Below are 26,010 nucleotides of genomic sequence, written 5' to 3' on the forward strand. Positions count from 1 at the left end.
ATTTTTGGTGTTTTTTTTTTTAACGCGTAATGGCGGCGATCTGCGATTTTTTTTTCGGTACTGCGACATTGCGGGGTTACCAGTGACATTACTGCAGTAATCAGTGCTATACATATGCACTGTTACTGCAAAAATGACACTGGCAGGGAAGGGGTTAACTTTATTGGGAAGGGAGGGGTTAAGTGTGTCCTAGGGGCGTGCTTTCTACTGTGTAGGGACATTGCTATTGGTGTAAAAGCAAAGATCAACCGTTCTACATAGTAGAACGGTCAGATCTTTACTTTTACACAGGGAGAACTGACAGGCAGCTTGTTTACACAAGCTGCTCTGTCTTTCTCCCTTCACAGGAGCGATCGTAGTGTGGCCGGCGGACATCGAGTCCGCCGGTCACACGCACTGACTTGCCTGTGAACGAGCCGCGGCGGGCGCGCGCCTCGGCGGGCGCGCGCCCGCTCGCTATAGGCTCGCAAGTCAGTGACAGGCGAGTGACGTACCGATACGTCACTCTGCCTGGCCGGGGCTGACCGCCGCAGTATATAGTCGTGCGGCGGTCGGCAACCGGTTAAAAAACAAAAACAAATCCGATGACTTATATTGCTGTCGCAAGGCAGCCAGACAGACAGATAGACAGACCGCGGGTGGGGAGCGGTAAAATTTTTTTGTTTGTTTTTTTTTTGTTTTTTCTATTTAGCTTGTCTTTAAAAAAACAAAAACAAATCCGATGACTTATATTGCTGTCGCAAGGCAGCCAGACAGACAGACCGCGGGTGGGGGGGGCGGTAAAATTTTTTTTTTTTTTTTTTGTTTTTTCTATTTAGCTTGTCTTTAAAAAAACAAAAACAAATTTGATGACTTATATTGCTGTCGCAAGGCAGACAGACAGGCAGACAGACAGACCGTGGGTGGGGGGGCGGTAAAATTTTTTTTTTTTTTTTCTATTTAGCTTGTATTTAAAAAACAAAAACAAATCCGATGACTTCTATTGCTGTCGCAAGGCAGCCAGACAGACAGACAGACCGCGGGTGGGGGGCGGTAAAAAAAATTTCAAACCTTTTCTATCTATCTATCTATCTATCTATCTATCTTCAAACCTTTTCTATCTATCTATCGATCTTCAAACCTTATCTATCGATCGATCGATCTAAACTTTTCAAACTTTCTGGTCAGGCTTTCTCAAGCCAACTTAAAGCGGAGTTCCACCCAAAAATGGAACTTCCGCTTTATGGAGTTCTGACCCCCTGACATGCCACATTTGGCATGTCATTTTTTTGGGGGGGGAGCGGGTACCTAGTTTTGGCAGGTACCCGCTCCCACTTCCGCTCGGAGCGCCGCGGCGCCCTGAACGGAAGTTCTCCTCTCCCCCTCCCTCCCTGCAATCTTCTGGGACACGTCAGAGGTCCCAGAAGATTGCCGGCCAATCACGGCGCGCAGCGCGACTCGCGCATGCGCAGTGGGTACCCGGCTGTGAAGCCGCAAACGGTGACAGCCGGGTGCCCACAGCAGTGATGCCGGCGCCGAGGGAGAGGATCGAGGCTTCCATCGCTGGACCGTTGGACAGGTGAGTAAATGGCTGGAACTCCGCTTTAAAGTTTGTCTCGACGAACTTTTTTTTCTAGTTTTAAATATTCTGCTTAAAATGACAGTTATCTGCGGTGTTACATAGTGAATGATGTCCATGTGGCTCAGCCCAGCACACAAGGTCTCCAGCAGGCTCCCTCAGGATCCTCCAGACACGTGCTCCTGTGTTGTTCTCCTAGTCATCCAATGCCTGACAACTTCCCTATTTACTATTCAATGCTGATTGGCTCATCCTGAGATGACGTAATACCACTGAGCCCATACTAGCTATTTGACTGAAAGCCATAATTGAAAAGGGAAAACACGCAAAAGGCAAAAAACGATTACGAGGCGTGTGTCAATAATAAAAAAAAAACGAGTTCCGCTTACAAACAATTCCAACAATACTAAATAAATCATTCAGATATTCATTGTTTTCCTCCCATCTAAGTTTGCCAATTTCCAACATGGCCGCACCAGTTTCTCATGACGTTTTCGGTCCCTTAAATATGTCGCCAATGGGTGCATTCAAGTTTCCGTTTCCAAGGCAACCGCGCGGCTAGACGTCACTTCCGGGTGGTGGTTTCTCTCGTGGAGCTCCTCGTGCTCCCGCTGGATACGGGACGGTGCGGGTGTGGGGCGGGCTGGCTGTAGAGGCCCGCCCCGGGATAACGGGCATGGCGGAGCCGGCGGGAGTGTCCAGCAGACATGAGAAGAGTCTGGGGCTCCTCACCAGCAAATTCGTGTCTCTACTGCAGGAGGCGAAAGACGGTGTGCTGGACCTGAAAGTGGTGAGTGACCCCGGCCTGTCACTCCTGACTGGTGTCCCCCCCCCCCCCCCCCTACACTGACCCCGGCCTGTCACCCCTGACTGGTGTCCCCCCCCCCCCCCCCTACACTGACCCCGGCCTGTCACCCCCTGACTGGTGTCCCCCCCCCCTACACTGACCCCGGCCTGTCACCCCTGACTGGTGTCCCCCCCCCCCCCCCTACACTGACCCCGGCCTGTCACTCCTGACTGTCATCCCTGACTGGTGTCCCCCCCCCCCCACACTGACCCCGGCCTGTCACCCCTGACTGTCACCCCTGACTGGTGTCCCCCCTACACTGACCCCGGCCTGTCACCCCTGACTGTCACCCCTGACTGGTGTCCCCCCCCACACTGACCCCGGCCTGTCACCCCTGACTGGTGTCACCCCTGACTGGTGTCCCCCCTACACTGACCCCGGCCTGTCACCCCTGACTGGTGTCCCCCCCGGCCTGTCACCCCTGACTGGTGTCCCCCCTACACTGACCCCGACCTGTCACCCATGACTGGTGTCCCCCCCCCCCCCCTACACTGACCCTGGCCTGTCACCCCCTGACTGGTCTCCCCCCTACACTGACCCAGGCTTGTCACCCCTGACTGGTGTCCCCCCCCCCCCACACTGACCCCGGCCTGTCATCCCTGACTGGTGTCCCCCCCCCCCCCCCCCCACACTGACCCCGGCCTGTCACCCCTGACTGTCATCCCTGACTGGTGTCCCCCCACACTGACCCCGGCCTGTCACCCCTGACTGGTGTCCCCCCTACACTGACCCTGGCCTGTCACCCCTGACTGTCATCCCTGACTGGTGTCCCCCCCCCCCTACACTGACCCCGGCCTGTCACCCCTGACTGGTGTCCCCCCTACACTGACCCCGGCCTGTCACCCCTGACTGGTGTCCCCCCCCCCTACACTGACCCCGGCCTGTCACCCCTGACTGGTGTCCCCCCCCCCCCTACACTGACCCCGGCCTGTCACCCCTGACTGGTGTCCCCCCCCCCCCCTACACTGACCCCGGCCTGTCACCCCTGACTGGTGTCCCCCCCCCTACACTGACCCCGGCCTGTCACCCCTGACTGGTGTCCCCCCCCCCCCTACACTGACCCCGGCCTGTCACCCCTGACTGGTGTCCCCCCCCCTACACTGACCCCGGCCTGTCACCCCCTGACTGGTGTCCCCCCCCCTACACTGACCCTGGCCTGTCACCCCCTGACTGGTGTCCCCCCCCCCCCCCCTACACTGACCCTGGCCTGTCACCCCCTGACTGGTGTCCCCCCCCCCCCCCCCCCCCCTACACTGACCCTGGCCTGTCACCCCCTGACTGGTGTCCCCCCTACACTGACCCTGGCCTGTCACCCCCTGACTGGTGTCCCCCCTACACTGACCCTGGCCTGTCACCCCCTGACTGGTGTCCCCCCTACACTGACCCTGGCCTGTCACCCCCTGACTGGTGTCCCCCCTACACTGACCCAGGCTTGTCACCCCTGACTGGTGTCCCCCCCCCCCCCCACTGACCCTGGCCTGTCACCCCTGACTGGTGTCCCCCCCCCCCCCCCTACACTGACCCTGGCCTGTAACCCCCTAACTGGTGTCCCCCCTACACTGACCCCGGCCTGTCACCCCTGACTGGTGTCCCCCCCCCCCCTACACTGACCCCGGCCTGTCACTCCTGACTGTCATCCCTGACTGGTGTCCCCCCCCCCCCACACTGACCCCGGCCTGTCACCCCTGACTGGTGTCCCCCCTACACTGACCCCGGCCTGTCACCCCTGACTGTCACCCCTGACTGGTGTCCCCCCCCACACTGACCCCGGCCTGTCACCCCTGACTGGTGTCCCCCCTACACTGACCCCGGCCTGTCACCCCTGACTGGTGTCCCCCCCGGCCTGTCACCCCTGACTGGTGTCCCCCCTACACTGACCCCGACCTGTCACCCATGACTGGTGTCCCCCCCCCCCTACACTGACCCTGGCCTGTCACCCCCTGACTGGTCTCCCCCCTACACTGACCCAGGCTTGTCACCCCTGACTGGTGTCCCCCCCCCCCCCCACACTGACCCCGGCCTGTCATCCCTGACTGGTGTCCCCCCCCCCCCCCCCCACACTGACCCCGGCCTGTCACCCCTGACTGTCATCCCTGACTGGTGTCCCCCCACACTGACCCCGGCCTGTCACCCCTGACTGGTGTCCCCCCTACACTGACCCTGGCCTGTCACCCCTGACTGTCATCCCTGACTGGTGTCCCCCCCCCCTACACTGACCCCGGCCTGTCACCCCTGACTGGTGTCCCCCCTACACTGACCCCGGCCTGTCACCCCTGACTGGTGTCCCCCCTACACTGACCCCGGCCTGTCACCCCTGACTGGTGTCCCCCCTACACTGACCCCGGCCTGTCACCCCTGACTGGTGTCCCCCCTACACTGACCCCGGCCTGTCACCCCTGACTGGTGTCCCCCCCCCCCCTACACTGACCCCGGCCTGTCACCCCTGACTGGTGTCCCCCCCCCCCCTACACTGACCCCGGCCTGTCACCCCTGACTGGTGTCCCCCCCCCCCCTACACTGACCCCGGCCTGTCACCCCCTGACTGGTGTCCCCCCCCCTACACTGACCCTGGCCTGTCACCCCCTGACTGGTGTCCCCCCCCCCCCCTACACTGACCCTGGCCTGTCACCCCCTGACTGGTGTCCCCCCCCCCCCCTACACTGACCCTGGCCTGTCACCCCCTGACTGGTGTCCCCCCTACACTGACCCTGGCCTGTCACCCCCTGACTGGTGTCCCCCCCCCCCCCTACACTGACCCTGGCCTGTCACCCCCTGACTGGTGTCCCCCCCTACACTGACCCAGGCTTGTCACCCCTGACTGGTGTCCCCCCCCCACTGACCCTGGCCTGTCACCCCTGACTGGTGTCCCCCCCCCCCCCCCTACACTGACCCTGGCCTGTAACCCCCTAACTGGTGTCCCCCCTACACTGACCCTGGCCTGTCACCCCCTGACTGGTGTCCCCCCCCCCCGGCCTGTCACTCCTGACTGGTGTCCCCCCCCTACACTGACCCCGTCCTGTCACGCCTGACTGTCACTCCTGACTGACATCCCTGACTGGTGTCTCCCCCCCCCCCCCCCCCCATGCTGCCCCCTGACTGCTGTCCCTGGCCTGTCACCCCTTGCGCTGTTGCCCCCCCCCTGCTGTCCCTGGCCTGTCACCCCTTGCGCTGTTGCCCCCCCTGCTGTCCCTGGCCTGTCAGCCCCGACTGGTGTGCTTCCTCCCCCTGCGCTGTCCCCGGCCTGTCACTCCTGACTGGTGTCCCCCCTACGTCCTGTCACTCCTGACTGACATCCCGCACTGTCAGCCCCGTCTGGTGTCGTTCCCCCCCCCCCCCCCCGCGCAGTCAGCCCTGGCTGGTGTCCTCCCCCACCCCCTCCCCCCCGCGCTGTCCCTGGCCTGTCAGCCCCGACTGGTGTCTCCCCCCCCCCCCGCGCTGTCCCTGGCCTGTCAGCCCCGACTGCCCCCCCCCCGCGCTGTCCCTGGCCTGTCAGCCCCGACTGCCCCCCCCCCCGCGCTGTCCCTGGCCTGTTAGCCCCGACTGCCCCCCCGTGCTGTCCCTGGCCTGTCCCCCCCCCCCCCCCCCCTGCTGTCCCTGGCCTGTCAGCCCCGACTGGTGTCCCCCCCGACACCTATCTCCTGGCCTTGGCATTTCACATCTGACTGCTGTCCATACGCCCTATCCTGTCACCCCCTCAATGCTTTTACACACTCCCATATAAGTTGTTATACTGTAAATCTCAAATAAATGTCAGTTCTATTACTCTGAGAGTTTCCCCTTGAAGTGGTACTTGCCTTAATCTGGTAGGGCAACTTTCACATTTTGGCTCCCGTGAGGCTCATGGGTATGTCCGCTGGGTGCGCTGGGAGAGGCCCATGTGTGGGCGCCTCTTCATGCTTCCCGTCCCCTCGGGTGTACCAAAATGGCATCTGATGCACTTTTGGTGACATGGCAAAATGGCATGGAACTGGAAGTAGTGGCGCACGCTTCTGGACGTGGATATCCTTATGTCCCCAATAGGTGATGGGAATGGCGGCTGGTTACTTGCTGCAAGGAGTCCTCAGAGTGGCTCATGCAGCAGAGCTTTGTCCTGGTTGGCAAGGTCTTTCACCAGCAGGGCACACTGGGGGTTCTCTTCCCTGCAATGGAGAAGATTCTGACAGAGGACTCCCCTGTAAAGAGAGCACCCGCTTAAGTTGATCCAGTGGCTGCCTCTTGCTCCAACACTGTTCCGCTTGAGCTACCAGCGTCTTTGCGTCCCTTCCGGTAAAGTCCGTGGAACGCACCGCTACCCGGACTTCCTGTTTTCTCTCATGCTGTGTACACGCCGACTTGCTATAAGTGCATTAGAATGTATTTTTTAATAAAGGAACCTTCATTTTTGCACTATGGGCAATTGTTTCTCACGTTACATGTAAAACAAGGTAAAAGGTATACCTCTGCATGTGAAGCTTGGGTCTGCCGCTCCAGCCACCGGGTATCATTCGGATTTGGATCCCAGGTCTGCTGTCCTAAACATTGCTGTAAATGCTGGTTACCCCCAAGAGTGAGGCACAAGTGGGGGAGCAAGTTTGTGGAACCCCAGCAACCGACGCTTATGTAAATAATTAGTTGGAGCATTTTAAAGAGCGCCTTTCACCTTATGAGTATGATGAACTTTTGAAGGAACGGTTTTTTCATGTGTATTTTTTTTTTTTTTTCATTTACAGCAGTCTTTTGTGTGTAAAAGCACAGTTGTGAAACACTTTTTTTTTTTTTTTTGATCACAGGTATTTTATTTAATGATATTTATTTGTTGCTTTTATTTTGGGTTTACCTGCATTCATGTTTTACCAAACACTGGTTATGCACCGATAGCACCTTATTTATTTGAGCATAAAGCACTTTGTTACACAATTATAACCCTTCCAGAGGCATAGTTGCATTGCTAAGCAGCACCCTACCCACTATACATTTTTTTTTTTTTTCCAATACCAAAAACCTTCCCCTTTCTTTCCAAGTGGAGTTTTTTTTTTTTTTTTTTTCTTTTTTTTTTTTTCTTCTAAGGGGGCAGCAGCTTTTAAGGTTTGATCCAACACTATACATTGTGCGGAACTAGCCTTTAGCATTTTTTGTTACCGACTGCCTGGAGGCTGAGCGGCTCATCCTACAGTCAAAGGTGTTTAGAAAAGGTTATTGGTACTATTCTAGACAGCCGTAAATTGGTCACCAGAAGAATTTACGGCAAAGTCTGGAAGACGTTTGTGACCTAGCAAAATGAGGCCGGGTTGATTCCTTTTCTATTCCCTATATCTTGTTAGTACCCTCAAAGTTCAGATTTCAGCCCCGTCACTTTTCTTGGATGCCAGGCTGGCCAAGAATCCTTTTGATCAAAAGATTTCCCTTATCTAGAGCCAGACATACTCCTAGATTAGTTGTACAGATACCTCCTTGGGATCTGTCTTTAGTGCTGAATGCGCTTACCAAAGCTCCCTTCGAGCCCTTGAGTGAGGTTTCTTTTAAAGTCTGTATCTATCAATAATTTTTTTATTTTTTTTTTCTCTTGGCCATCACTTCGGGCAGAAGAATTTCAGATTTAGAGTCCGGTTCATGTAGGGACCTCTTTTTGAGAACTTTGCATGGTGGGATGGTTATTAAACCAGACCCTCTGTATTTAACTAACGTTTTCACAGATCACAAGAGGTAGTCCTTCCTAGTTTTTGTACCTCCCCCATACATCTAGTGGAGGAAAGATGTAGTTGTCTTGACATTAGAGTCTTCTTCGTTATTTAGAAAATCCTCTCGGCTTCTAGTTTCTTTTAGTGTTTCCAGGAAAGGATCTAGGGCTTCTCGGAGCTCCATTGCTATGTGGATCAGGGAAACTATTTGTGAAGCTTACAGTTCTTCAGGTCAGGCCCCTCCTAACAAGATTAGGGCACATTCTACCAGACCTTTGGCCACATCTTGGGCAGGAGCATCATGGGAGGAAATTTCCAGGGTTGAGGTTTGGTCGTCTTATGTGTTCTTCAGGCATTAGAGTACAAATGCTTTCCAGCTAGGACCTCTCATTTGGAAGGAAAATGCTGCAGGCTGTCGTCTGTCCCAAGGTATAGAATCTTGCTTATCCTCTCTAAGTAGCTGTCCTGGAAGATGAAGGGGAAAAACCCCCGTTGGACGTAACGGTTTTTCCATGAATCTTCCAGGGCAGCGTCAGGGTTGCCTCCCTATCCCTTTTTAGCACCATTTCTGATATAGCTTGGTGTGGTGGTGGTTACAGAGTTTTTTTTCCCTTTTTCCTCTGCCTTGTGCACATTGGTGGAGGTTTACTTGAGCTTCAAAATAACTGAGGGCCAGAGGAAGAGGGCCTTTTAAATTGTCTGATTTTGTTTTTCTTGTAGAAAGTGGAGCCAATCATCTCTCTAAGTAGCTGTCCTGGAAGATTCACAGAAATACTATTACTGGTAAGTCTAATGGGGCTTTTCTTTCAGGTACAAGTAGTACTGCGCCTACTTGGACTCTCCAAGGTGCTTTAACTGCGCAGCCATTGGGGCAGACAGTTACTGTGCTGGTACAGCCTTTCTGTTCACTTACTAAGAGTTCATATTCTGGGCGTGCCTTCTTAGTGTGTCCGCCATACCCTTGCACAACACAGCAATTAGCTATACTACCTTGGTGTACAGCAGCCTGCAGTGCACTTCACTCTGCACATGGCAGCTCCAAAGCACAAGGGAAAAGAGGTTTAGATGACTTCACTTACTCAGAATAATTGCCCCAAGTCTGGTTCTTTGCCTTACTTTGGACACTCCACTGGCCTGTTGGTTGCACACTCTTGCTCCTTTTTTATCAGTGGAATTTTCTGCCACAATGCCTTATTTCATTGGCAGAATATCAGGCCTTATTGAGGTTATTAATATAAGGGGCCACAAGCATGCCTCTTCAGTCAGAAGTCCTGCACTAAGTCTGCCAGATCTGTCATTGCCTCTCTCCTTTAGGAGACTGTCTTCCGTAGACGTTTGGAATGCCTACTTGCATGTTCCCATCTTTCCTACCATCAACTTTATCTGCATCAGCCTTTTGAGGTTGTACTCCGCACCTAATTGCACTCCAGACTGTTGCAACACAACATTCTGTTAGTATGGGTCAAATGGACCCAGTTCTTGAACCTCCCACTGCACCTGACCTGCAAGGCCAGACTCTGTCATGTTGGGCTGCCAACCCAGCACTGGAGTTGGGAAGCTTTTTCCTCCAAAGACATTGAGAGTCCTTATGACAGACAACAGATGTCAGCCTGTCATTACAGGTGAGGTCCCATCTTATCACTGGCATCGTTGAGCTAACGATGATTTGCCTGTCCCTTCAATGCTGGATCCTTCAATTTATGGGGGCATCTGATGATCCAGTTGGGAAATGCCCTGGTTTATATTGACAAGGGGGTGACAGAATTCATGCCTGTTGGAAGGAAGCAGACCTGATCATCTCTTGTGTAGAGTAAAGCCTCGTACACACGCACCGATTGTTGGCTGACCGATCGGCTGTCTTTTTGTCCAGTGTTGGTTGAAATGTGCTCTAGACTGCACACGAATTTTGTCGGCCAACAACAACCAACTGCAGAAGTGATGTCATGTGCTGGTTCACTTTTCGTGTGTTTTTTCTTCTCTGAGCATTGCCCAGTCTTGCTCATCAGATTTTTGTCTGCCGAAATCTGTACTGACTGAAGAACAAACAATCGGCCGTTCTGGTGACGGCCAACAAAACTTTTATAGCATGCACACCAGATTTTGTTTGGCCGAAAAGTCGCAGTCGGTTGTCGGAAGCATCGCACTAACAAGCCGACAATCGGCCGATCGGAGGTTGGCCAAAAATTCACGGCCAACAATCAGTGCGTTTGTACGAGTCTTTACTTGTTTCAGATCTGTTCACATCCCAGGTGTGGAAAATGAACAGGTAGACTTTCTCTGTCATCAGTGTCTGGATCTGGCAGAATGGGCTCTTTATCTGGAGGTGTTTTAAGCCCTTTGCCAGAAATGGGGGATGCTGGATATGGATCTTCTGGTGTCCATATTCAGCAACCACTGAACCCTTGGGCCTTTGTAGTGGATGTTCTGCTGAAATTGTGGGATCAGTTCACTCTTATTAATGCCTTATTTATTCCAGACACTCCCATGTCTGCTCTGCAGAATCAAGAGTGCATTCTGGTGATTCTCATCAAAATGAATTGGCCCAGGAGATTGTGGTACTCCCAACATACTGACCCATGGCAGACTTTCTGTGGAATAATCCTGCTCTTGGTCACTGATGTTGATGGCTAGTCTCCTTCCTGCCCTCTAGAAGGCAAGGAAAAAGGCTTCAAAAAAAATCTACCATTGAATTGGGAAGACCTATTTTTTGTTTGGTGCAAAGCGAGGAGACGTCATCCTAGTAAGGGTTCCGTGGGATGCATTCTCTCCTTTTTTGAGTCTGGTCTGGATCAGTATCATGAAGCACTTAGACTGAAGGTTGAGCACCAGGGTCTGAAGGCAATAGGATACTATCCAGAGCAACAATCTACAGTGTTACTTCCTATGGATATTTAATAGCCAGTTATATTCTGTGCATTTAGAAACCGATCTAGCCAGTTTTTGAAGCGAGCTCCAGAGGTGAGAACCAGCTCCTGTGGAAGTCTGTTCCATGTTTCTTCCTTTAAGAAGCCTTTCTATATAAATGTTGAACTTCCGGATAGAGTTCCCCCCCTTGTCATGTATGGATTTATTTATACAAGGTGATTACCGTATATCCCTCTGTAAACTTATTTTCTTAAAGGACTAATATATTAAAAATACTGTAACTCCATTGGGGAGATTTTTCATCACTTCCTGTCCCTATTAGAGCAAAAAAGGAAAGTGGAGTGCAGTCATTTCTCAGATCAAAATTGAATTGGATTTCTTCAGAAGACGGTGGTGCATGGAATTCCATGTGAGTTACACTCCTACAGTCCTGGACAAAGATTTTCCTGAGACCTATAATGTTTCTCAAAGTATAGAACTTGTTTAGCTTCTATAATTTCTGCCTCTGCCTCTTGTGACTGGTAAAGCACAGCTGGTATGAGTAGATTAAGAGAAGTATGGCCAAGGCTTTTAATATGAAGACACGATCAAGAACACTGAGGCATGACCTCAAAACTATCAGGAGGAAAGTTCAAAACTAATCTTGGAAAATATTTTACCAAAAGAGTAGTTGATGCTTGGAATAGACTTCCAGCAGAGGTAGTGAGTAAGCCATGCGTGGGATAAACATAGGATTTATACTAATACTAGTAAATGTAAAAAAACAGAGCAGACTCCATAAACCGCTTGGTCTTTTTCTGCTGTTACTCTTGTATGTTTTCTATGAATTCCAGCACATTTAACTTCCAAAAATGGGTTTGTAGTTCTCATTTAATGTGGTTGTAAACCTCTGAAATGAAAAATGAACCAAGCATATCCCTCTATAGGGCAGCAATGGCAAACCTTTTTGAGCTTGAGTGCCCAAACTCCACACAAAACCAACTTTAATTTTTTCCAAAGTGCCAACACTGAAATTAAACTGCAAGACACCCAGCCGCCCAGGTGATGATCGCTCACTCCAAGAGGGGTTGTTGTGGCTTGAGCTCTCTCTCCCTCCTGAACCACCCCAGCCTCCTCTCTCTCATCTCCACACTCCTCTCACCCTTGCTCTCCCTTCTATCTCGGCCCTTTTTTTCCCCCGGGCTCCAGGCTGTCCCTCCTTGTATTTTCTCAGGGCATGCTGAGCTGTAGTTTTTATTAAATTAAAATAGTTAGTCTTCCTGGACATGTCCCATGCTGCACTTGTCCTCACTCCTCATTGGTTCCTGGCTGCAGTCAATGGGGAGGCAGGAGGAGTGGTCGGCGATCTCTGCAAGTGCCGCTCTGTCCCTGTCCCATGCTGCTTGACAGAAGGGGGCAAGCAGGGGAAATACACTTACAGCCCACCCTCTCTTCTCCCCATGACACAGCGCAATAGTGGCGGCGGCTCTCATGTGCCCAAAGAAAGGGCTCGGTGTGCCAGCTGTGGCACGCGTGCCATAGGTTCGCCATCACTGCTATAGGGTGTAGTTGTCTTATCTAAAGCTCCTACTCTTATTTCTGTCTGCTTTGTCTTCCCTCTTCCCGAGGTACCTCTGACAGGCTTTAGCTGTACCAACACCACAGAATCTCAGGAGATGACCCCACCCTCCTCTGCAGCACATGGCAGGTGATTGACCTCTGCATGTTTCACTATGAGACTGTGCAAAGAGGGTGGCTATCCATTTCCTCCACTCAGTTCCGGTTACACTGGGCCTTCAATCTGTGTAATCTGAACTATAGAGAAGATAAGGCTGCAGATAAAGTACAGCTTATGTAGGAGGATTTGTTTCATTGCTGTGTATCACCGGAGGATGGTCACTTCACATGTATGTATGACCCCTTTAAAAACCCCTGCATTGCCCTGAAATGTTAGCATCCATCCAGTTATAAGGGGGTTACATGACATTACACGATGTGTTAATGTTCTGTCTGCTGAGCGGTCTGTCATGCTCTGCTTGACACAGTCAGCCCACACAGTATGGGCGCTCATGTTCTCATTCTGAAAGCTCTCCTGCGGTGATTGGTAATTTATTACAGATTGTTAGTCTTCCGTCTTGCCTAGTGATGTCTAAGTTTCTGTATGAGTAACACTAAGCGCACTGAATTCAGGGAAACTAGCAGTAAGTGATGTAACAATATATTGATACAGTTGGTCTTTTTAATTAAAGATGTATTTTTAGTGCTTTCTAGGTTACTGCGCTTTGGATTATAGTCCTTACTAGTGGCTCTAAGATGTTACATAAAAGGGGTTAAACTCTTATAAAATGAACAAAGCATATCCTAGAGTGTGCTTGCCACAGTCCATTGCACTTGTGGTAATGTCTGCCTGTAAAAATCACTTCTGACAGTCCCCCCCCCCCCCCCCCGGACTCCAGACAAAAGATCCCAAATTTTATTTATTTTCCAAAAAATTACACCTTTAAAAAAACTCTTAAGGCTTATTTACTTAGAGGCAAATCAACTGTGCACTGAAGTGCACTTGGAAGTGCAGTCGCTGTAGATCTGAGGGGGGCATGCAAGGAAAACAGCATTTTGCTTGCACATGATTGGATGATAGAAACCAGCAGATCTCTTCCCCCCCCCCCCCCCCCTCAGATCTTCAGCGACTGCACTTCCAAGTTGCTTTTAGTAAATCAACCGCTATGTCTCTTACTAAATACCTTGGGCTGTCTGCTTTCCAAAAAGTTGCCATTTGTACTGTTCTAGCATTTTTTTGGGCCCCAAGAATTGAGACAGATCGTCAGTACATCAGGATTGATCAATGTTTAAGAAGTATACTATATTTTTTAGACTTTAACTTAACTACAAACTAAATGATACAATAATTTGTTATTTTTTTACCAAAAAAAGTAGCAGAATACATTTTGGCCTAAGTTGATAGAGAGCTTTTTTGCAAAATTTCATAACCAAATTTTTAATTTTATTTTAGACTTTTTGTTTATTTAGCAAGAAATAAAACCCAGTGGTGATCAAGTACCACCAAAAGAAATCTGTGTGGGGGAAAAAAAATGCTAAATTTTAATTTGGGTGCAGGGTTTAATGACTGTGCAATTGTCATTGAAAGTGAAACAGCGCTGAAAGCTTTTACTGTTATGACGACTTTATTACTTTGAGTCACTGACCCAGAACATGTTTGCTGATCACAAATGACAGAGGTCTTTATGAGAAAGCTTGCTGTGAGTATTGAAGCAAGTGGGTCAGCATGAAAGCTAAGCAGCTAGCATTTTCAGAAGGATAGAACTGCACTGGAAGCCTCTTTTGTCTTGTGCCAAGCATACTGTAAAGCATGTTTAGTCATACAAGGGTGGATAAAAAAAAAATTAAAAACTAGGGCTGGGGTACATAACCTTTATCTGGAGAAATTGTAATCCGGTCTCCCCAATCCTGCTCATATGATCTCTGTTGGATGGATCAGAATTCATAATCTGGTGAGGGGTTTTGTTTTTCCTGTAGATGGGCTGCAGAACATTAAATTTTGTCTTATGTTTAGCTATCCGTGCAATAATCTATCAGAACTGAAATCTGTATGCTGGGGTGCAATGGATCAACAGTCAATGGGTGCTGCAACGCTTTTGCACGAAGACCTTGTGTGGATAAAAAAAAAAAGCCAGTAAGATTAGCCACTTTACCACCGGAGGATTTTGCTGTTTTACGTCCAGGCCGTTTTTTGCGATCGGCACTGTGCGAATTTAACTGACAATTGTGCACTCATGCAACGCCGTACCCAAATTAAATTTAAGTCTTTTTTTTTTCCCCACAAATAGAGCTTTCTTTTGGTGGTATTTGATCACCTCTGCGATTTTTTTTTTTTTACTTTTTGCGCTATAAACAAAAAAAGAGCGAAAATTTTTAAAAAATAACTATTTTTCACATTTTTTTTATATGAAATTACCCCCCCCCCCCCCAAAAAAAAAAGTAAAAATCAAAATTTTTGGCCAATTTGTTTTCTGCTACATATTTTTGGTAAAAAAAATTGCAATAAGCGTATTTTGATTGGTTTGCACAAAAGTTATTGCGTTTTACTAACTGAGGGAAAGATTTCTGTCATTTTTGGGTTTTTCTAACGAGTAATGGTGGCGATCTGTTTTTTTTTTTTTTTTTTTGGACTGCGGTGGGCAGATCGGACCCCTGACTGACATTTATGACACTTTTGGGGGTACCAGTGACATTACTACAGTAATCAGTGCTATAAATATGCACTGTTACTGTAATAATGACACTGGCAGGGAAGGGGTTAACTTTATTGGAGAGGGAGGGGTTAATGTATGCCTGGTGCTTACTGACGTGTGTGGGGGGAGGTGACTGAGTGACACAAGGACAGGTTCAGCTATGCTGAACCCTGCAATCTGACCCTGCCTGTTTACACAAGCAGGCGGATCTCCACACTCGATTCCCCGACGATCGGGAAAGAGCAGCGGCGATCGCCACTGCTCCTCCCCTGGCCCGACTCCCGCTGTGACTGAACACGACGGGAGCGAGCCTCCGGCGGCGTGTGCGCGCCACCCACAAGGGGAGGAGTCCAGCGGCGTAGGTCTACATCACTGGACGATAACGAGCCACATTGCCACAGTAGCAGCAATGTGAGCGGTCGTTATGTGGTTAAGCTTATCCTCATGGTTTTACAGGCTCATTTACACTTGCATTGTGACATTGGACACACTTTTTAAAGCACTCTAAATACCACTCAAAGCACCTGTCACTAAATAAAATGGTTTCCTTACAGTCCTGTTCACATGTTAGGTTTGCTTCAGTTCACTTAAAAATTATACCCCATATTGCTTTCTTAGCACTTCAAAGCATTTCCAAAGCCTCCATAGAAGTCTGTGACACTCAATTACAGCACCTGAAGCTTTTGAGGGGCTTTTAGTCAGTGTTCACTTTGCTTTGTTTTGGAGTTGTGATATCCCCGGATGCACTGGGAAACCAACAAGCGAACTGAAAAGCAGCAGTCGCTTTTGGTTCAGTTGTGTGTAGAAAGAGAAATGGAGATCATCAACTAGCAGGTGGCACACGTGTGCAATATGGGAATGCTGTGGCAGGTGAGAGTGGAACAGACAGAGCACTGAGCAGTGGAGGATCAGGAGAGCTGGCAGACCAGAGCAAGAGAAACTAGCAATATGCACATGGTGCATAGAATGGGAGCAGCATAGCGGGAGGTGAGCACAGACAGGATCTGCAAAGCTGGGGGGTTACTATTAAGGGGGGGGGGGTCAGCAGAGCTGGGGGTACCAATCTGGAGATCTGCTGAATGAGGGTACCAATAATCTGGGGATACTACGGGGGGCCCTTTTTAAAACCAGTAGAAAATCAACACACAGCTTATTTATTTCAGGTACTTGTATAGCGCTGTCAATTTACGCAGCGCTTTACATATACATTGCACGTTCACATCATTCCCTGCCCTCAAGGAGCTTACAATCTAAGGTATCACAGCTTTTGCCAATCTTCAAAAAAGCCTCCTAGAAACATAAAAGAAAAATTAGAAAAGCATGTTGAAGGGGTAGGCAGTTTAATGTGTGTTTTAAAGTTGAAGCAAGTGTAAATAAGCCATAAGTTCCCTCATTTAAAATGGGAGCCTTTGGTCCCTTTCTCACTGTGGAGTCCGTCGGCGGATTCAGTTTTTCTCAGCCAGGGATCGATCCGCTGCGGAGCAGGCGGATGGCAGCTATGTTTCCGCGCTGTGTGCGGAGACAGAGCTGTCAGGTCACGCTGTTCTCTATGGGGGAATCGGATGGGAACAGACCGTCTGTCCGTTCTCATCCGATCCGCTGGACGGATGGAAAATGGGGTTTCCATCCGTCGTGATCTGACGGATCGGAGGTCAGCGGACATGTCTCCGCTGACATCCGATGCCCCATAGAGATACATGGGGCATCCGTTCAGATCTGCCAAAAAAAGGACAGGCGGGTCTGGACAGTCCGCCTGTGTGAAAGGGGCCTTCATGTCCCTGAAAAATTAGTCTACACTTGTTACCATGTTCAACTTTAAAAAAAAAAAAAAAAAAAATAGAATTTCCAAATGCCGATCCTTGTTTGCTATTCATTTAGCACTACTGTTGACCTTGCACCAGGTTTACCGTTTGGCTATGCGTGCAGAATGGTTTCACCTCTACATAGTTTCTGTAGGCAGCTCAGACCCTGTGTGATCTAATAAAAGCCCTTGTACAGTTAAACTAATGGCTTTCTTGCTGGTAACAAATGAAAGGAAAGTGTTTTTAGTTTTGCTGACCTTTTTAAGTTCCCTTTTTAGGAGTAGCTTGTGTTGAGGATAATGGTCTTTGTAAAAATGGCACAATGCTCTGCACAGGGGGTCAGATTTTAGATCTCCCAGCTCAGCAGGAAGTCATTACATGTCTTCTAATTTGGATGGCATTGGCTGCTTTCTCCTAAGAGTGTAAAAGTTCGCCTTTCCTATAGCAAAAAATGAAGAGAAAAGAAAATGGCATGTGCTGATGTATACATTTTAGGTATATCATTTTATTTCCGCTAATCTACTTTTTTTATGTTGTATAAATGTAGTTCTAACCCTTCCACACCAACTTAAAGAAAAGTTTTTGGTTAATAGATACTTTAAAAATGTTCAATATTTTGCAATGAGCAAAGGAGACATGTCTGTGTTTTTAAAATGTATTTGCTTTATTCAAGCCTTTCTATGTAATTATGTCCTTGTAACTTTTCAGGCGGCTGATACGTTGGCTGTGAGACAGAAGAGAAGAATTTATGATATTACCAATGTACTGGAGGGGATCGGTTTGATAGAGAAAAAATCAAAGAACAGCATTCAGTGGAAGTAAGGAGATTTATTTTCATTCTCTGCGGATTTCTTTAGCGTAAGATATCGTTTTTGGAAACCACTCAGGACTCTTTGCAATCCTCTATATCTAGACAGGGGCTGGTCTGAGGCATTTTTGTGTTTTTTTTTTTTTTTGTTATGCTGGGGAGATGCTGATTAGTGTCTGTCATTTGGGCTTTCTAGCATTTACACAAATTGTTTTATTAGGACATGAATTTAGCTGTCCTGTGATCTTTGCATCATGTGCATTTGTCTTGCCCTCTGCTCTTGTTTAGGGGTGTTGGCGCTGGATGTAACACAAAGGAAATTCTAGAAAGGCTCAGGAATCTTAAAGCAGAAATTGGAGACCTGGAGCTGAAAGAAAAGGAGCTGGAGCAACAGAAAGTGCGGCTGCAACAAAGCATCAATAATGTTATGGACGATTCAGAAAATAGAATATATCCTTTTTTTAATTTGCTTCTTTAAAGATTTGGTTATGCATTCTGTACTATTAGGACATAATTGGTGAAGATAAGGTGTTCTGTTGGCAACTTTAGATACAGTGGGTAAAAGTATTGAACACATCACCATTTTTCAAGGTAAATATATATTTTTTTTTTTTTAAATAGAAAATAAGTTTTATTTGTGCTGCTAAAATACAATACAAAATACAAAGGTAAATATATTTCTAAAGGTGATACGAACATGAAATTTTCACATGTCCGTAAACAACCCATGCAATCTTTACATACAAAGAAACAAACAAAATATTTATGTGTAATAATGGTATGACACAAAGTATTGAACACCTGAAGAAAGGGAGGTGCAAAAAGGCATGGAAAGCCAAGACAACAGCTGCAATCTATCAGTACAGCGAGGGGGGGGGGGGGGGGAGGAGGAGGAGTATTTGATCCCCTGCTGATTTTGTACATTTGTCCACTGACAAAGAAATGATCAGTCTATAATTTTAATGGTAGGTTTAGTTTAACAGTGGGAGACAGAATAACAAAAGAAATCCAGAAAAATGCGTTTAAAGAAAGTTTTGAATTGATTTGCATTTTATTGAGTGAAAGAAGTATTTGACCCTTTCACAAAACATGACTTGGTGGCAAAACCCTTGTTGGCAATCAGAGGTCAGACGTTTCTTCTAGTTGGCCACCAGGTTTGCACACATCTCGTGAGGGGTTTTGTTTCCACTCCTCTCTGCAGATCCTCTCCAAGTCATTTAGGTTTTGAGGCTGATGTTTAACTCGAACCTTTGCTCTCTCCACTTAGGTTTGGAGACAGGCTAGACCACTCCAGGACCTTAATGTGCTTCTTCTTGAGCCACTCCTTTTGTTGCCTTGGTCGTGTGCTTTGGATCATTGTCATGCTGAAATACCCATCCATGACCCATTTTCAATGCCCTGGCTGAGGGAAGGAGGTTCTCACCCAAAGTGGCCCTGTCCACCGTCCCTTGTGATGTGAAGTTGTCCTGTCCCCTTTAGCAGAAAAACACCCCCCAAAGCATGTTTCCACCTCCCTTTTTTTTTTTTTTTTTTTTGCGGTGGGGATTGTGTTCTTAAGGTCATAGGCAGCATTCCTCCTCCTCACTGTTATGATCATTGAAACTCCACAAGGGGAGATCTGCAATGGAGCCCCAGACCGAGGGAGATTGACAGTTTTGTGTTTCTTCCATTTGGGAATAATTGCACCAACTGTTGTCACCCTCTCACCAAGCTGCTTGGCAATGGTCTTGTAAGCCCATTCCAGCCTTGTTTAGGTTTACAGTCTTGTCTCGGACATCCTTTTGGTCTTGGCCATGGTGGAGAGATTGGAATCTGATTGCTTCTGTGGACTGATGTCCTTTTTATACAGGTAACAAGCTGAGATTAGGAGCACTCCCTGTAAGAGTCCTCCTAACCTCAGCTCGTTACCTGTATAGAAGACACCTGAAAGACAGAAATGTTCCTGATAGGGGATCAAATGCGTATTTCACTTATTGCTAATGTAAAACTTTTTTGAAATGGGTTTTTCTGCATTTTTTTTTTTTTCGTTTTATCTCACTGTTTAAATAAACCTACCATTAAAATGAGTGATCATTTCTTTGTCAGTGGGCAAACATACAAAATTGGCAGGGGATCAAGTACCTTTTTCCCCTCAATGTACTGATCAACTGCAGCTGTTGTCTTGGCTTTCCATGCCTTTTTGCACCTCCCTTTCTGCATGTGTTCAATTACTTTTTTTTTTCTTTGTGTCATTCCATTTTATTACATATAACCCAATTTCTGTTTCCCTGTAATTAGACAGCAATCCTGCCCCTTGTCAGTAAAAAAAATTATCACCTGGTTCAGTCTCAACTGATGGCCTATAAAAAAGGTGTCTCATTGCCAAGGTGTAACACAAGAAACCTCTCATGATGGGTAAAAGCAAAGAGCTCTCAAGACCTAAACAACCTTATTGTTGCACAACATACTGATGGCATTGGTTACAGAAGGATTTCTAAACTTCTTTGCACTGTTGGGGGGGGGGGGGGGGGGTGGACGAACATCATTTCGCCATGAACTGGCCATGACCAGGTGCTCCTCGCAAGATTTCTAACAGAGGAGTGAAAAGCATTATCAGAAGAATTGTCAAAGAGCCAAGGACCACTTGTGGAGAGCTTCCGAAAGACCTGGAATTAGCAGGTACAATTGTTTGAAAGAAAACCATAAGTAATGCACTAAACCACCATGGCCTGTAAGCACGCTCACTATGCAAGAGTCCATTGCTGGAAAAAAAAGCATATTGAAGTTTGCTGTACAGCATTTAGACAAGCCTGTGAAATACTGGGAGAATATAGTATGGTCAGATGAGATCAAAAGTGAACATTTTGGTTGCCATAATACACACATTGTTTGGAGGTCAAATGGCACTGCACATCACCCCAAAAACACCATACAAACAGTGAAGTTTGGAGGTGGGAACATCGTGGTGTGGGGCTGTTTTTTTCAGCATACGGTACTGGCAAACTTGGCATCATTGAAGGAAGGATGAATGGAAAAATGTACCAAGACCTTCTTAAAATTCTGCTGCCATTTACCAGGATGATGATTAAACAAGGATGGACATTTCAGCCATTTCCTTTTAAAAGAAAATCAAGCTGCTAGAATGGCCCAGCCAATCACCTGACTTGAATCCAATAGAACATCTATGGAAAGAACTAGAAGATCAGAGTTCATAGAAGAGGCCCACAGAAACTTCAAGATTTGAAGTCTGTGTGGAAGGATGTGCCAAAATCACACCTGAGCAATGTATGCGACTAGTTTCTCCATACAGGAGGCGTCTTGAAATTGTCATTACCAATAAAGGATTTTGTACAAAGTATTAAATACATTTCAGTTAGTGTGTTCAATAATTTTTCTCCAATCCTCTTCCAGGGCAGCATCTGAGAGCGCCTTCTCCCACCTGAAACAGGAAACACTATAGTCCACCATTATAAAGCTGTCAGTCCATACCTGTTTCCTCCAGACCCATAGGAGCTGTAACAGTTTTTTTTTTTTTTTTTTGTCCCTATGCTAACTGCAGGAGACTACCTGGCCAGCCTCCCATGCAGCCCAGCAGGCTTTGAGTAGTGCAGGCCAGGAGCAGCAAGTTGGCCCTCTGCCTGAGGTTTGCCCTGCCCCTTCTGAAGGACATGCATTCCCCCACAGAACGGCCACATCCTCACCTGGCGCCAGCCTATCCGACTGGATCCTGTGCTCGCAATGCAGGCAGCTTCTAGCCCTACAGCCACTGTCATCCTGGGCGCCGGAAGCGATCCACTCTGCCTGGACGTGTCATTTCTGGCAGTTTGCGTACTTTCTGGTGACACTGTTCCGGTTTGCAGCCATTTTGGAGTAGGCTGGGAGCCTCATAGCTGGACAATAGAGTAGGGCACCTACGGAGATGTAATTTCTGGGCGGCAGAAAAAATAAGAAAATGACAACACATGAGCTCCCTCCCCAAGGGAACAGCAGGCTGGGAGGACAGGCCATCCATCCCCTTGTGCAGTGGGGAAGAGGTGGACCAAGCAGAGTATTAGGCAGATTCGGATGACTCCGAATAGGAATCTGAAGATGGCCTATGCTCTGATTCAGGTGAAGACCCAGCATCAGAAGGCACCCCTTTTCCTTCAGTCTGCTGAAGGCCATAGCAGATACTCTGGGCATCAAAGAACAGAAAATTGGGTAGCTTTACTTACACGATAAGGCACCTTACACACGATACTCCTGTTAGAGCATCTACGTTTTCTGGCGTAATTGTAATGCGAGCATTTTCGCGCTCGCGCGAATTCGCGTAATTGCGCGCAAATTTATTCTAGCATTCTGGATATTTAATTGACATTTTGGGTCATTTTAGCGCATACGCGCATCAGGCGCAAATTACTGACCAAAAATGCAGATTTTTCTATTTTGTTCTTACTGAAGAAAACGCGGCGCTCATTTACGCGGCTGTGTGCATAGGCACATTAAGAATGAATGGGCTCTATTTTAGCTCAGAAAAAAAAAACGCTGTACTGAGCATTTTTAAGCTGCAGTGTGCAAGAGGCCTAAGGTGTACAAAGGCTTGCAACCAAAAACCAAGAACGGTACATCAGACTCTGAAAAATGTAGTTAATGAATGGGAAGAGCCGGAAAAGAAGCTCTTTACACCAGCCGCGATTAAAGCACAGATACCCCTTTGCGGAGGAGGATACGAAAACCTGGGCAAAAGGCCCTAAAGTAGATGCCTCCCTCGCCAGAGTCACAGATAAGTCCGATCTAGCCTTTGACTCTGGGACCCTCAGTGATCCCATGGATAAGATCGAGGCACTGCTAAAGAGAGCTTGGGAAGCAGGGGCAGCTAATCTGAATCCGGCAATGTCTTCCACCTGCATGACTAGGACCTTTTTATAGTCTGGCTTCCAGCTAGAACTGCTGGACAGACACCCAAAGGAAAGAGTTCATTAGGCCCATACCCATGCTAACCAGAGCTGCAGCCTTCCTCGCAGATGCTTTGGTCGAAAAAGTGAGGGTATCTGCAAGCACCACTGGTCTAATAGACCCATTTTAGCTAGCAGAAAACCTGTGACTAGATCAATCTACGAGAAAGTGGGGGCAAAGTTTGTCTTCTGGTACAGAACCAAAGGAGACCCCGACGGGGATTATTCCAGCAATTTTAGATTTCTTACAGGAAGGAGCGGACAAAATCATTTCCCATAACACTTTTGAAGGTCCAAGTGGCAGCTCTAGCTTCCTGCCTGGACATCAAGCTGGCAGAAGACCTACTCGTAAGAGGATTCCTTCTCTCGTTTTTATGGAGCTAGACCCACGAAGCTCAGAATCCTGACATGGGACCTCTCCTCCACCCTTTGAACTACCGAAGGAATGCTCCGATAAATACCTTAACACTAAAAATGGTACTCCTAGTGGCCCTTGTCGGCCAGGAGAGTAGCGAAATACAGGCTCTATCCATGATAGAACCCTACTGTTCCGGACGAATAAGATAATCCTGGTTTCAGACCCAGGTTTTCTACCAAAAATCTCCAACTTTCCACAAAAAAAAAAATGGGTTATCCCCCTTCCTTCCAGGTTCGATGGACAACAAGAATACACGTACAGCAAGCTAGACTTTAAAATTCCCTTAGGTGACCTTAGAGTACTAAGGACTGGTGCAAAACAACCACACTATTCATTCTCCATGCAGAAATCGACAAGGAAAACCGGTCTCAATGTACAATAGCCAGATTGATAAAGCCTGCTATACAGGCAGCCTACCAAGCACAAAACCTTGCCCCACCGAGCAGAGTCAAAGCCCACTCAAACTAAAAGCTTGGGCATCCTCGAGAGCAGAGAGGACCGGGGCAATACCATAGCAGATCTGCAGGGCAGCGACGTGGTCGAGCTTCAATACCTTTGCAAGGCATTACCGCATCGACCAGCTGTCCAGCCAGAAATTTGGTCGCAAGGTGCTTCAGGCCTTATCCCATCTCTAGTAAGTATTGCTTGATACATCCTCTCAGGTGCTGCCCTGGAAAGCCATTGGAGAAAACAGTGTTGGATACCTGGTAATTCTTTTTCTGAGAAGTTTTCCAAGGCAGCACTCGTTCCTGCCCTTAACGACAAGTACAAAATATTTACGTGGATTCATAGCCTTTACTGAGGTTCCTTCGGTGCTTTACTAATACCAGAGATGTATAGTAACGAAGTAGAACTACTTAAGTACTGTACTTAAGTACCGAAATGCGGTATCTGTACTTTCCTAGAGTAGAATTTTTTTCTTCTACTTTTACTTCACTACATTTTTTCGATGATTTCGATACTTCTACTCAAGTATTTTTTTTTTGTGCTGCATAGTTACTCGTTACTTTTAAAAAAATTACCACTGCCAGAACAGTAGATGGCAGGTTGCATAAAGCTCAAAAAAATGTGTATAATGTCATTTGTAAATCAGCGCATACGAAAATAAAGGCTGTGTATAATAAAAGCTGCTATACCAAATCTTTCCAATAAAAAGAAAATATGAAACAAACAAATGGTGCTACAGCGCTTAAAGTGCATCAAGAAAATACTAACAAACACAGGTTAATCATTTGAATAAATCATTTGAAATAATAAAAAACAATATGATGTTCAAACTTTTGACTTATTTCTTTAATAACTACATAAGACAGTACTTGTACTTCTACTTTCAGTACTTGAGTAGAAATTTTTTTTCAAAACTACTGGTACTTTTTACTTTTAGTACTTAAGTAGCAAATTTTTTGAAAAAAACTACTTGCAATACTTAAGTAAAAAAAATGTTGAATACTTTAGTACTTCTACTTAAGTAACTTTTTCTGCGAGCACTTCCACTTCTACTCAAGTAATTTTTTGATCGAGCACTTGTACTTTTACTCAAGTAGAAATTTCGAGTACTTTATACAAGTCTGACTAATACTGAGGCAAGCAGGTATCGGAGTTCCTGTTTTGGGTGGGAGGTGCCTATCTCTCAGATGCTGCCCTGGAAGACCTCTCAGAAAAAGTTACCAGGTACCCAACTCCTGTTTTTCCTGTGTTCCATTTTTTTTTTTTTTTTCACATAATTTTAATTTCTGAACCTTTTTTTGTTTTGATTTCTTTGTATGGATTGCATGGTTTGTTAACCGACGTGGTAAAAAATTCATATCAATGGCACCTTTTTAGAAATTTGCCTAGAAAAATGGTGACGTGTTAAATACTTTTTACCCACTGTATTTCAAGATGTCCTCTACCTAATCTTGGGTGACTGTTTGCAGACTGATAGCATTCTTTACCTTTTAGGGCCAGTTCACACTAGAATGAGGTGCAAGAAACCCACTTTTCGCATGCGTTTCCTGCATCGCTTTCAAAATGCACTGTGATCGGCAGCAGATGTCAGTGTGAACAAGACCCCCCCCCCCCCCAAACCAAACACAGTGCGTTTACCTGCCCTGGATCCCATGGTACAGTAGTATCATGCAATCCAGTTTCTGTGTGTTTATAAAGGTGCTTTTGGTGCACTTCAGCTCAAATTCATCCCATTCAAATGAATGAGCTGAGATTGCACTGCACCTGGATGACATGTGAATTGCACAGGAACGCACAGTGTGTTAATGTGCAATTCATGGTGGGAACAAGCCCCTAGTGGTAGGCTGCGCATCTTTTACATCTTGATTCAGCCTTCCTTCCCCCCCCCCTGATAAAGTCAAAGGTCTGCCAATTGTGGTGCAGTTTTGACCCGTAGAATGTCTCGTGCATTTTGTTACTAGTGCTAAAGCTGCCAGATTTTGTCCGCCAGCTAAAGAGTAGTTTAATCAGCTGCAGGGTTCTTGCTTCATCATAAGTTAGCCTTAAGGCTCGGTTTCCACTAGTGCGACTTGCTGTGCGACTTGACACATGTCAAGTCGCACAGCAAGTCAAAAGCCATTGATTTCAATTCGGCCCGTTTCCACTGCCGCGACTTGAGTTGCGGCGACTTCAAAAGTAGTTTGTGCACTACTTTTGAGCCGGCTTCAGTGCGACTTCCCTCTATAATGAGGGACAAGTCTCACTGAAAGCCGCAAACAACTTTTAGCTACGAAGTCACGCTAGAAGTAGCAAGACTTCGTAGCTGCGGTAGTGGAAACCGAGCCTTAAAGCAATGGACAGAGCAGCCCTCAACACAAAGGTGCTATTTGGTAGTAGAAAGGCTGACCTTTTAGTTCCTTCACCAGTGATGATAATCGGCGTGGCTTTTTAGATAACTAAGCTATTGTAGTAAGAAGTATTTACTGC

The 26,010-nt window shown here is 47.4% G+C and overlaps 1 protein-coding gene across 1 annotated transcript in view; it reads left to right on the forward strand.

The window, feature by feature from the left end:
• The first annotated feature begins 2,139 nt into the window (after window positions 1-2,139).
• The window catches only part of E2F5 (E2F transcription factor 5), a 49,288-nt gene continuing 25,417 nt past the window's right edge, over window positions 2,140-26,010 (forward strand). Inside the window, exons 1-3 of the mRNA XM_082259414.1 lie at window positions 2,140-2,348; window positions 17,667-17,776; window positions 18,055-18,216. Of these exons, the coding sequence (XP_082115540.1) occupies window positions 2,235-2,348; window positions 17,667-17,776; window positions 18,055-18,216 (386 nt within the window). The 5' untranslated portion in view covers window positions 2,140-2,234. The remainder of the gene's footprint in view (window positions 2,349-17,666; window positions 17,777-18,054; window positions 18,217-26,010) is intronic.

Source organism: Pelophylax lessonae, assembly GCF_965119305.1.
Source record: "Pelophylax lessonae genome assembly, chromosome: 5".
NCBI lineage: Eukaryota > Metazoa > Chordata > Amphibia > Anura > Ranidae > Pelophylax > Pelophylax lessonae.